Source organism: Cygnus atratus, chromosome 1 (assembly GCF_013377495.2).
Source record: "Cygnus atratus isolate AKBS03 ecotype Queensland, Australia chromosome 1, CAtr_DNAZoo_HiC_assembly, whole genome shotgun sequence".
Lineage (NCBI taxonomy): Eukaryota > Metazoa > Chordata > Aves > Anseriformes > Anatidae > Cygnus > Cygnus atratus.
Window position 1 is genome coordinate 59,159,935 of NC_066362.1, and position 13,329 is coordinate 59,173,263.

Below are 13,329 nucleotides of genomic sequence, written 5' to 3' on the forward strand. Positions count from 1 at the left end.
GAGGTAGAACGAGGGAACCTTTTTTAAAGAGCTATCTGCAGTTCAGGATTTGTGAGAATACAATTTACTAAGTACCATTCATGTATTCAGAACAGTAAACATATTCTGAATTAACCACTCAATCTTCAATTTTTTTAAAAGTTCAGACATCTAATCTAGGCTTATTTTTTATGTTTCTTCACCAGAAAGTGAAGATAGAGAACCTTTAATGCTTTCTCTACCATGACATAGAAGTCTACCGTAAATTCTTGTTTCTCTCCGTTCATTATGAAGAGGTAACTAGCCTAGGTAATATGGCAATACCTAAGCTACCTAAGAGTTTCTTAAGAGAATCTTGACTTGTTGTTATGGTCTATAACATATACACAGCAAACGTTGAAATGACATTATTTCCTTTATCTCCAGGAGTTTTCTAAGCAGGTGAATCCATACACAAGAGATGGAAAGTTACCAGTGGTCATGTTCTCCACAGTGGGCCACTAGTACCATGTTTCATACCCTGTTAAGACACTGAGAACCAAAAGAACCTCACTAAGAACCAAATAAGTGATATCTACGGAACCACTGATATATATATAAAAAAATCCTTCTCCTAGAGCATTGTCCTATGTCTCACTGTCACTTTCTGCAAAATGATGAGATACTTGAAAGGCTTTTCACTGGAAATAGCAAGAATCAAGATTATTAACACAAGAATAATGGGGAATTATCACTGGAACGGAAGAGAAAGCAGCTCTGAGTTTTGCAGAAAGAAACATCTTGGCATGCTGTTTCTTTAGTTGTAAATTTGTAGGCTAAAACCAGAAATCATCAAAATCAGAAGATGCATATCAAAGAAGGTTGGGGAAAGAAAGAGAAAGAGAGTGACAACATAGACAGAATAACATATAGTTTCACATTATTTTGTGAAGTGCTTGCAATTTTTTAAGAAGGGTGCTGAGAATGCTAAATTGAACCCTGCGAATGAGGCAGCAAAGAGCTACATGTCCCTGAAGTAATCTTGAAGAGTTGCAGCACAAAGCCATATTCCTGAAATGTCTTTTGTTTTCCATGTTTTGCACAACACCTATCCAGCAGCTTAGGGGTCAAGCTGTGTCCAGAATTGTTCCTCCACTGTTCATTTCCTTAGACAGTATAATAAAGGAAGGGCTATCAGGTTACCAGAGCCAAGAATTGCTTTTATCCCATCACTGTCCAGCAGGTAAAGGAAGTATGGTCCCAATCATGCTTTATTGCAAGAAAACAAACAAACAAACAAACAAACAAAAAACAAACAGAAAGATGCATCTTTATTTTCTATTGCAGCAAGATGAAAATGGAATTGGTATAATCTTAAAAGGTACATTGCTGTTAAGGAATAAGTCATTCCTCTGTTCTGATGAATACTATCATATAGAGAAAGGAGGAAGGGAACTGCCTTTTCAAAGACCTTTCTAAGGGTCTGGAACCCTCTGTGGGTGTCTACCTGTGCTTTTGGGGAGTATGTATTGAAAACTGTTAGCTTTCACTGACTATAAGGCAGCTCAAGGCTAATTTGTTTAAAAACAGATATTATCATTAGCAGTTGTTGTTTGCTTTTGTTTTTGTTTTTCTTTTTGAGGAGAGTGAGAATGGAAAGGATGGCAAGTTTTGAAAAAATATGTATTATGCTTTTTGTGTGTGTTATATGTTGAAGAGAAAAGATAATTTACTTAAAATATATAGCTGTAAAATTTGAAGATACTAAGACCTTAAGGACTAGGAATAAAATAAATTAGAAGGAAGGAAAAAGGAAAAGCTTAAAATGAATTGCCTATTGAGACTGTGATTTTCACCAATTGTTCTTGTTATCAGCTTTATTGGTTTACTGTGGAGTTTGGTCTCTGCAAGCAAAATGGATCCATCAGAGCTTATGGGGCAGGACTGCTTTCATCTTATGGGGAGCTTATGGTATGTGTCATGTATTTGGTATCAAAATACTTCTTTAATCCAGTTTTCTAAATTCTCTGGTAAAAGCAAAATATTTCCTCACATAAAGCAATGTGATTTAAAATACTGATTTTTCTTTTGCAAAGAAATTCGTTCTTCCTCTCAGGAAGCTACTGAGTAGGGTACAAAATACTGTAGGACTATACCTGTCTTCAACCTAGAGAGATGAAATCTGATGAAGCACTCAACCTATAAAGTATTAGATTTGTTTCTTACTGCTCCTATCCAATAGTGATGCAGTTGACTTCAACATAAAACTTTTCTGTACTTTTCTGAATTACTCACTAGAGGGCAATATTATGCCTATTATGATCTGCTAACTTCCTCCACACCATTGACCTTTATGCACATATACATCACAAAGCACTGACTGACTGGACCAAATTAAGTACCAAAAAAAACCCAAACCAATAAATAGGATTGACAGTGGCAAAAAGAAAATGTTTTAGAATTTTACATTCATAAATACGTTTCAAAACTAATTCTAGCTTGAATTTTATATAGATGAAAATCTGTATGTGGGTTGAATACTGTACTGCCTGGAGAGACAAACTGTGGAAAGAGTGTACTCTTTTACAGAAAGCTCATGGGTTTCACCTCCTTCAGACAAACAGTTGGTAGGAGGGACATTTTTTCTCCTCAGTTTTTCAGAACACTGAAGCAGATGATCAGTTTCTAAGTGCAAAAGCCCTGAACTGATATCATTAGGTCTCAATTGCTTCAAGTTATGCAAATACTGGATGATTTTTGGTAGTAGTAAGGACTAAAGGTGGGGGTGTGGAGGGTGCTCTTTTCAAGCCTATTTATAAACTAGGTATCACAATTTTCATGGGAGATATATACACACAGACTATAGACATGTGTATGTACATATTGATGCATCAGCCTACCACCCAGCTACATGATATATTCATATGAAACCATGGCTTTGGATTAGCACACCTTGGACTTCCATGACTGGAGACAGATTGTTATAACACTAAAAAAAAAATAATAAAACTCTCCTAAAGCTATACAGGTCAGTTCTGCTCTCAGTCAAGTGGAGGAAATAGGACGAAACCACCCACTAGTGTATCTCAATGCATTTATAATAGGAGTCACAGAGGTGCAGCTGAGAGCTACCTATGGAAAGGGAAACCCTCACAGACATCATGCCTCATTTTACCACCGGTGAGTTTAGCATCAGTTTTCTTCCAACACTTGCAATTTGGAGAGTTTTGTTTGCAAACTCAGTTGTATAAGATTTGCAGAGCTTTCTGGATTGGAAAACTGAGATCTCCATGCTCATTACCCCTATAGAAAAGTGAGTATGCCTTCTTTCTGCACAGCAACCTGATCTTGTGCCTGACTGTTCATGAATGTTAGCAAAACTATGCTAACATTATTGCAGCACTCATCTGTAAAATAGTGGAATGTATATTATCTTGAAACTGGTCAATCAGCTCACCTACAAATTAGGCTCCAGAGCAAAGCATTTAGTTTGAGCATCTGTCTGTTCTAGGATAAGGCTGAAGCTACTATTTTTCTGAGACTCCCTTGGTATTTACTGCATTTACAGCCAGTAAGCAGGATACCTAGATTTGCTTTTATTTATCTGGACCAAGAAGGTCCAATATCAAAGCACAGGTAAAGGCAACATTTATTCTAGTCTGTCTGCCTGAATACCTTAAATCATAGCTTTAAATCATATGCATTTACTTGTTAAACAGGATACTAAATGGCATTGGTAATCATGTCTCCTATATTTACACAGCTTTCATAGTAATATGCCCACAGAATCTATCTGCATCAAGTGACCTTCTTTTCTGTTTTCTTTTGACACAATTGAAGGTAAAAGTCATGTCAGAAACACTCACCTTTGGTGTCTGGAATTGCATGTACCAGACTTGTGCTCTCCCTCCTCTCTTTCTGCCCTTTTCTTCACCAGACACCAAGCTGTTCTACTTCGGATTAAAGTAGTAGGCAAGCATTGCTTGTTCACAAAACTGTGCCATATAACACAAAAGTAGAACTGCATCTCAGATTCCCTGCCTGTAAGGCTGAGTATAGGAGTGATAATTGTCCTTGAGTTGATAAATGTCTGATTCTTGTCTTTACTTTTATTATCAGTAGTTGAAGGGTAATGCTGCAAGATAAGCTTTTGATACAGCTGGGTTCACCTGGGTCTTCATCCATCTTATTTCTGAAATTATATACAGATGTGATGGCATTTATACTTAATAGGTAATGAAGAAAGATTCCCTCCTAACCCCTTCCAAAAGTGTATCCACTTTTCATGTAACACCTAAGATGGGCAAGTAGCTGATCAGCAATAATGCTATGTGCCATGTACAATCCTTATGTGAGCTCTGGAAGTTTATCTGTGTACCTTTTTGGACAGCAGATTAGTAGTTTCTGTGCAATTCACCTTGAGCACCTGAAACTTCATGCACACAAATTATTTGTATCTATGGCCTTAAGTGCTGAAGTTTCCTTTGAGGGCTGGCTGATTCACCTCAAGGATTTTTATTTGGAACAAAAATGAAAACCAGAAATGGTTCCATTTAATCATTCTAGTCTTTATAAGCGTTTAATTCTAACTTCAGTATAGAATCCATGGCAGTGTCAGTGAAGTGCTGAGGTGCTATTCTTTAGCAACTTGAAAAAATATAGCAACTGTTTCTTTCACACCTGAAGAGAGGAAATATGTGTAATGCAATGTCTATTTCAGTAGAAGGGTGGTTTGCTTTGTTGTTGTTTGTTTGTTTGGGTTTGGTTTTTGTTCTTGTTGTTTGTTTTTTGTTTGTTTGTTTGTTTTAGAAATACAACAGTGGTTAGGCAGTTTTGTTAGAGATGAAATACAAAATGTTCCTTGAACTTGAACTGGAAGACAGTGAGGCTCATGATAGCCTTTAGTTCCTTAAAGAGCTCATTTTGCAGTCTTAGACTGGCTCTTGAGAAAGCTCTGGATAAGCTTCACTCTTGCTTGGGAGAAAGCCATTGTCCTTCCTGATAATTATCTGCCAGCCTTCTCAGTATCAGACCAGACATGGGCTTATGGGTGGAGTCCCCAGACTTAATTTCATATCATCTAGAGGCTCAGCAAAAGTGGCAAAGGCAGGCTCACTGCAGGTTGTGTGATCAGGGAGACACACTGCAGTAACCTGGGCAAAGGAGGGTCTTCCTCATCACTGGAGGCTTCCAGATCAGTTATAGCAAGGTGATTTGGGCACTAGGGAGGCAATAAAGGCATGAGTTATTAAGGCCAGATGGTTGGCTGCAAGAAGATAACATCTAACCAGCTGGAAAGGGTGAGTGGTGTAACATAAAGCTAATATTATTGAGAATTTAGAATCAGCACGGAGTCTAGGAACATCCCTGAACTGCAGCCTGGACTGGCTGTCGGTGAGTGTATGACTGTAACCCAAGGAACCACATCCTGACTACAAAGTCTTCAAAATGTTTTCCTTTTCTCCACAGCACCCCCTCTGACCAGTTTGAAGTCAACTTCGGGTAGTTATTTTCTGTGTATGAGCTGATCTTGCCCAAACCTGGAGAACAACATAGGGAAAGACAGATAACGAGAGGTAGAGATGAAACACCCTCTGCATGGTACTTGCACTTGAATCCATGTTGTCTAAAAAATCATTTAAAGACAGCAACTAGGTATTGGAAAGGACAGGATAACCATACCCAAGTCTAAACTGAACAGTTGTAATGGGTCTGACTGCTGGCCAACCTTGCCTCTTCTGAACTGTAAGAATTCCTCCCCAATAGCTCTTGGTATTGCACTGTTTATTTCGCTATATTCTGTCAGCTGTTCTGCATTATCCAAAATGCTTCTCCTGTTAACACTCAGCTGGACTCTGTCCTACATACTGTAAAATCTTATGGCTCATACCACACGTCTGGCAGCAGTCAGTGCTACATATGCTTTTCTTGCAGCACAACAAGTACTTAACTTGTAGAGGCCTTTCAGGCCATCCGGTTTCAAGCAGAACTTCCACTAAAATCAATGGGATTTCAGCTCTGCTTCAGCACTGACAGCATAGCGGGACCCCTGTCAGGTTTTAAGTTTCTAAAATCTTTTCCCATTAGTCCCCTGAGCTTCTCAGATTATAAGAGCAGCCTTATGTTTGTGTATACCATCCATCTTAGACTGTATGAGTGCTCTCCAAGGTTTATTCTTCAACTACACACTGCAAATGAAGAACAGGGAAAACACCATCTTTTAGCATTTTATATATATATATATATATATATTAAAGTGTATATGTATTTCTGCACCAGTTCTGCAGCAAATTGACCTACTGGTTAAGGCAGGCCTCCAATGATGGAGAGTTCAGGCTCAGTTCAGCAAAACATCTAAAAATATGCTTAAGGGTACTGTCTGAACAAAGTCTTGAAAAGCGTCACCCAATTTTACCAGCTCTTTACAAATACCATGAGAGTTGGCATTTGCATTGTGAAATAGTGAAAGGAGCCTTCTGAAGACTGGGGAAGAAGAGAGCAAGACAAACAGGCAGATAGCAAAAATGGGCTGGTACTATAAGATATATCAGACGTCTGCAGGTGGATGGGGGCACACTGTACAGGCTGAGGATGGAAAGAAAGGTCTTGATTTTGCCTGAGAGGAGTTGCCTTTTTCCTTTTTGTTTATATCCGGGACATTTCACTGCGGTGGCCATATAACTCACCATCAGTGGCTAACTGGAGGCCAGACCAGCTTTTAGGCACATCTACAGTGCAGTTCAAATGGCACTGGAACTGAGCTAGCATTAACCTATCTGACTCAGGTTGCAGAGGCAGACAAACTGGGCAGGAACTTACTCTGAAACTGAGCTGTGCTGCCTTCCTAGGACCCTGTGCAGGTACTAAACAACCAATACTAATACCTATGAAATCACACTGCCACCATCTCTGCTGCTGGCTGGTTTAAAGGGATTTCCAGTATGTCTATATAAATGGCAAAGGTGCCTGCAGACTGCAGTGTGGACAGAATTGGCTTCTATGATCCTCCCATCTACCTGAGGGTAAAATTTAGAAGAACCTGAGCAGAACTTATAGAAGAAACTCCATGGGCCCAAATCACAAACATACACATGCAGAGTATAGTGTACATTTATAGCTTGGCTTTCAGGGACACTTTAATGCTGCTTAAATGTCATGGGAGCTGTGCAGAAAATACCAAGAGCGTTCTGTTTGCTCTTCAGTGCAGCAGGAAATGTGAGCTTTGTAACATGGTCTGGGTACTTCAAAATAGTGTTGTGCAGCACGATGACTCTTCTGTGCTATTGGCTGAGAAAGCAGCATGATGCTGAGACTATTTTTTCTGATAGATATTTGTATTTTGAGGCATAGCGTAGACTTCCCCCTTCCTGTTTGTGAATTGTCTATGGAACCCAATAATACATCACTGTAATATAGGAAATTTCTTCTTCTTCTTTCTTTCTTTTTTTTTTTTTTTAACTTATTAATATTAACTACTATTTATGAAAAACAGCTTTCACCTGTAAAAGAACAGGAATTGATACTGCCTTTAACTATTCCATGAGTATTTCATGGCCCAGTAGACACTAATTCTTGCTATGTTCATTTACCTATTCTAACCTTTGTTGTTCCTGTTACAAAGTACGCTTTATCAAACAAGCCAGAGTACAAGCCTTTTGATCCAGAAGTGACTGCAGTTCACCCATATCAGGATCAAGCCTTCCAGCCTGTCTATTTCATAGCAGAAAATTTTGAAGATGCCAAGGCCAAGCTCCAGTAAGTAATTTCACTGAGGGGGGGCACACCAGCTTGAACCCACACTTCTACTGCACAGTGGCTTTTTTAGATGTGAGATTGTTTCTCTGAGAAAAACTTCATAAAAAAACATAGCTAAGTATTTCTACACCCTGTCCAATGCTTCATCTCAGCAACACTTCATCTTATCAACTTCTGAGGTAAATTCTGTAACTGAACAGTGCGATCCCACAAATAGGGTGCCTATGCGCTGTTCCAGACAAATGGGAGGTCGTGAAGAACTGACTTACCCAAGGTCACATAGAAATTTTATAGCAGACTCGGGAATTAACATGGATTAACAGGGGTCTTAAAAACAAGATTGCCTTTCTCCTCTGATTATATCTGCACAAGAATGCAGAATCAGCATTCACAGGCAGACTGATTTCTACCAAGTAGTTGACTGCAATCTAAATAATATGATTTCAAATTAGCTTGAGGTGTTTCTAAATGCATTTCTGTGGCTGTTATGTAGTAAGTTGTTGTTTTTAAAAAAGGGTTTAAAATTCTGGGCCTCAATCTCCAACAGTTAGAATAACAAGACCAATTCTAGCTGGAGCTACTGGGGAGCATGCAGGAGCTGAAATGAGAAATTTATTAGAAGAGGAGAACTTGGGCCAGATTTCTTCCCAACCTCCCCCACCTCCTGCCCCAAAACACTGTCTGCTGGGGTTATAACAATAGCAAATTAGGCTCCTCATCTTAAATCTGTGGGTTCAGATTTAGCTATTATCTTGGCACTGTGCTAAAATGCAGCTGAGAACTCACTGGCAGAAGAGAGACTTTCAAGAGCTTTTGACTCAGGCAGACCTGAAAAGAACTTAAAAGGACAAGGAATACACCATTCTCAAACTTAAAGCTTTTTTGTACATTTTTTCAGGATAGTTGCTCAGCCAAAGCTGCTCAAAATAACTGAAGGTACAAGAATCTGTCAGAATGGAAAACATAAAGCAACATCAGTACAGGGGGTTCCTACCAGCATGTACTTAATGGAAACATTGTCAAAAATGGCAAGCAATTTTTTTTTTCCTTTCAAGAGAGATGGCAAAATAGTCCAGGATGCCTAGTATGGATAGGTTTTTAGGATTTTATGCAGAAAGAACTACTCCAGGTTATTTCTTGGAAGTGAAGGCAGCAGACATGCTGTGTTTCTGCATTCCTCTAGCTTGTGGTTGTAATAACTCTGAATTGTGTTAACGTAGAGCTGTAAGAGCACAGACGGATCTGAGCCAGCCATGCTGAGAGGCAGGCACTGCAGATCTTTTGGGCTGCAAGTAGTTCAGCTGTGGGAAGGATATAATTCGCCAGAAAACCTTATGGAGTGACAGTGATGAGGGTGTCACAGTAGCCAGGGCTACCCTGATAAATCCATGCCTGTGTATGGATAAATTAAGTCCTGCAGGTTTTATACGTGGGGAAGTGGCTTCTGAACTAGCAGATCTGTCTCCTTCCCCCACAGAAACTACTCAATGAAGATCAAGAAGCCCTTTTCTTTGCACTACGATCCATTCACCAGCAGCGTAGAAGTTCTGAACACACCACAGAAAGTCAAGAGGGTACTCAGTCAAATGAAAGAGGACCTGAAAAATCTCTGCCTGGCCCTTGAAAATCTCTCTTAAAACTGCAGCAGTACATCTCACCTGGAACTGATATATATGTAGACAGTTGCAGCACTTGAAGATTTAGTGATGAAGTTGTAGATGCATGCAAACATGCAGCTGCATGCATCTTTAACCCACAAACAGCTCTGTCAAGCTAATCTTTTCACTCTAATTTAGGCTGCTGACTTAGCCACATTAATGCATTCCTACTGAGTATATTTCAATGACAAAAAATCTCAAATTACTCCAATTTTTGGTAGGTGATATAAGCTGCAGCTGTTTGGTGTGTACTTATCTGTTATTATTGGTCCTTTACAGTTTTTTTGTTTACCTGCTGCCTTTTGAAGTTATTGGTCACAAAATACCACAGTAACTCTTCTGTCACAAAGTTTTTTACTTCTTGCTTAAATGACAAGATCACAATCTTTAAGGCTGGCCAGCTGCCTACAGTCCTTGCAGCTAGCTCATTTCTGCTAGCAATTACTATCAGCTATTGTGTTCACAAACTATGAATGATTCCTTTACAATGTACAAATGCAAGAGTTTGTAAGAGGGACCTTTTACTTCAGCTTGCTATTCATTTTTTAGACAGTCTTCTTTTTCAGTAGCCTTCAAATGTGGCAAAATATTTTCCTGTCATATTTGAGAACACAGAATATGTATTCTTGGATTAAAAAAAAAAAGGCAAAAAGGGCAGAAAATCTGATGTCTGTGATGCTGTGGCTCTGCGGCATACCTGCTTGATTTGAAAAAAGAATTTTGGATTCTGGAGAGAGAAAAGGTGAATGTATTGAAATATTTTCAAAGAAGCCTATAAGAAATAGAGTCCCATTGATATAGATGTAGATGTAGATCATGTGATGTAGATAGTCCTAAACACATTTAAAGATTTTTGTTTTTCATTGGCATTATGATGACTTTTAGTAATAACCAAAAATCCAAGTATATTTAATATTGATGGAGCAAATCCTAAGATCAAGCACAAGTACCCATATAGCCTTGCTATGGATACAATACCAGTCACGTAATCCAACTCATCTTGCTTCCTGCTCTAGTCCCTTTCTCAGATATGCCTGAAATTTATCTCCACACTGTAGGTAATGTTTTACAGAAACAATCCTTTAATTGCCTTTTCCAGACTTTCACGCTCATTTAGAATCCTTCCTTCCTCCACTATCTACAAATAGAAACTAGTCTGGGAAAAGAAAAGGAGGCTCATGCCTGGAAGGATTCCCTCTCTGCTTAGCAGCAGCACAAACAGACAACATTGAAGCAAGCTGTGGGTATGACATAAGCAGGGGCAATGTGGATCTCATGGCTGAAGTTGGGTGACAGTAATCCACAGATGTCAGTGTAGATTTATCCTGTGCAGCTAAGAAACCCTACTCGTATTTTCAAAAGTGTATTTAGGATAAGGCAGAGAGCAAGCTTGCAGCTTGTCCACTGCTATCCACTAACTGCCAGCATACGTGGCCTGAACTCTGATGTAAATGTGAGGTGGTTTGGCTCTTGATGGAAAAGGAGTCATCAACTCTGCCTTAACTGGTCACTGTGGGATAAGAGCATGTACACAGAAAGTCACAACAGAGCAATTTGCATGCTGTTATTTCATACAGAGCTTATCTCACTGTAATTTGTACATGTGCCAGGCTCTAAAGAAACTGTCTTATTGGAAGTTAATGGGATTTTGTTTCTTAAATCTTCATGTCCATAAGCACTTCAGAAAATTCTCCCATGGGCACTAATAGAGTATTCAAGATCTGGGGAGCTGCTGCAATGGCTCCATTTTATTAAAATGTGGTGATGCCTGACAAATTTGGAACTATCTTGGCAAAATAGCTATGAGACCCTTTTCTCTCAGCAGCAAAAACATCCTGAGCTCTTTCTTTTTCATTGAAATACAGGATTTTTCTGTTTTACTTCAGGAAAAATTTTGCATATTGTAAAACCTGTTTTGCTAGAGATTCAGACAGGAACAGAGCTGAAGTGAGTCCTTTTGCTGCCAGGGTATTTCTGCTGTGATGGATGATGATCTCTCAACATACTTTTATGGATTTAATTCTACTTATCCCACTTATACACACACACAAATACTGTTTCTCTTCAGAGCAATTTGTTTTGTTACATATTGTAATAATTTATCTGTGTACTTCCTGCCAAATGGTACATAGGCAAAAATGCTTGATAGCTCACAACAGATTGTTTTCAGAAATATTATTTTCATCAACCAGTTATTTTACACTGAAAATTGAACCATGTGCTCCAGTTTTGTGTGTTTTCTTTTTCTTTCTTTTTAAGTGGAAGATAATGCCAGAGCGGAAGAGCTATCAAAATATTTTCTATAGATGGATTCTGTAGGCCATAGGGTCTTTTTCATGTATTCCCTCTGAAATGGTTGAATGTGGAGTTTATACTTGAGTTTGGCTATTGCTCAGAACAGACCTATATTTGGAAGAAATGAGAGACCTGATGGATTTGTTTTGCCCAAGGCCTCACACTTTCCTTGGAGGGACTCCAGGCCCGCCCACGCACCCTTGTCTTTTCCAGTTCCTGTAGCAATGAGAGAAAAAGAAACCATTTGGAGCCAGATTCTCCAACCATTACACATGCTGAGTAGTACCTGATCTCTTGAATAATCCCAGTGACAGTACTGAGCCTATTAAGGTGCTGTATACAGAAAGTCAGAGCAGGATTATCAAAACCTCTGTGGGTGTACTTGCTTTTTTATTGTCTTAATGATATTCGGTCTGCATACATGGCTAGGGTAGGCTCCAGTACAGCTTAGCAAAGCTTCAAAAGTAATGAATTTCACTACTTGAACTGTTAAGAGCCAGACATATTTTTCCAAAGGAGGCAAATCTTTCCTTTCTTACTCAAGCAAACCTTACCCCTGGATAGTTATGACTGACACTCCTCTTTAATGAGGTCCAAATTCTTCTCTTCTTAATCAGTGATATTACAAAGCAAAAGACTACAGGGTTACATCTTTATGAGGTACACTGGTCAGGCTGCTCTTCCAAAAGCCATTCTTTCATTTCCTCACAGAAGCCAAGAAGTACCTCATACTCTTGTTGGTCTAAGACATGGGTGATGGGAAGGCACTGATCGGGCCTCCCAATGAAAATAAAGGCACAAAGGAAAAAGCACCAACCAGTAAAAATATGTCTTTTTGTCAGTTTGCATTTCAGCAGTTTCACATTAATCTTGCACAAGAAGGCTCCAAAGCCAAGTAAAACACATCCTGTGACTTGAAACTGAACTGATGAACTCCCCATGGGTCCTTTGCTTATCCCGATAAACTTATTTTTCCTAGATGGAGTGCATTTAGAGCAAAATAGTGTATGTTATTAAATCTGTATTGTGTTGTTCTGTTATACATGGGAGAGTTAGTAAATTCGGTTCGTGGGTTTGGGTTTGTTTTGTTTTTTGGCTAACCAAGTCTGTCCTCTACCAATTTTGGTCCACCCTCAAGCCTCCAGCTGCTTCCCTGCTTCCCTGCAGATTTACTAGGGATGCCAAGGGTACCACTGCGTAAGGAGAATACATAGTTATGCAATTTGGGGAATTTGGCAGGACAGGAAGAGGAAATTTAGGCAGGCCTCCCACCCACTCCCATGAGAAACAGTATTGTGTTACAAGGCAGAAATGTCATCCTCAAAAAGACCTTCTCAATCACTTCTCTCTGGCTCCTTTAGTATTTCAACCTTTTTACTACCTGATGAACATAAAACCATATTTAACCGATTAAAGAAATCCCAAAATCAATCAAAAAAACAAAAACAAAAGACCTTCCCAGAAAGAAAGCACTATATTGCATTGGGTCTCTGCTGACCCATGAAGGAAGAAGCAAATAAACAAATAAAGAAATATAAAAAATCAAACTTCCATGAAAATGATGGTGTATTCCTAAAGAAACTTAAAGCACAAAATCATTCGATGTACGGCTACACACCTGAAGATCATCTTACAGCCACTGAGGAAAAGCTACAACTTCATA

General features: G+C 39.1%; 1 protein-coding gene across 1 annotated transcript in view; it reads left to right on the plus strand.

The window, feature by feature from the left end:
• The window catches only part of LOC118254192 (tyrosine 3-monooxygenase-like), a 34,797-nt gene extending 21,830 nt beyond the window's left edge, over positions 1-12,967 (plus strand). Inside the window, exons 10-12 of the mRNA XM_035559251.2 lie at positions 1,834-1,929; positions 7,580-7,713; positions 9,191-12,967. Coding sequence (XP_035415144.1) covers positions 1,834-1,929; positions 7,580-7,713; positions 9,191-9,350 — 390 coding nt within the window. The 3' untranslated portion in view covers positions 9,351-12,967. The remainder of the gene's footprint in view (positions 1-1,833; positions 1,930-7,579; positions 7,714-9,190) is intronic.
• The last annotated feature ends 362 nt before the right edge of the window (positions 12,968-13,329 follow it).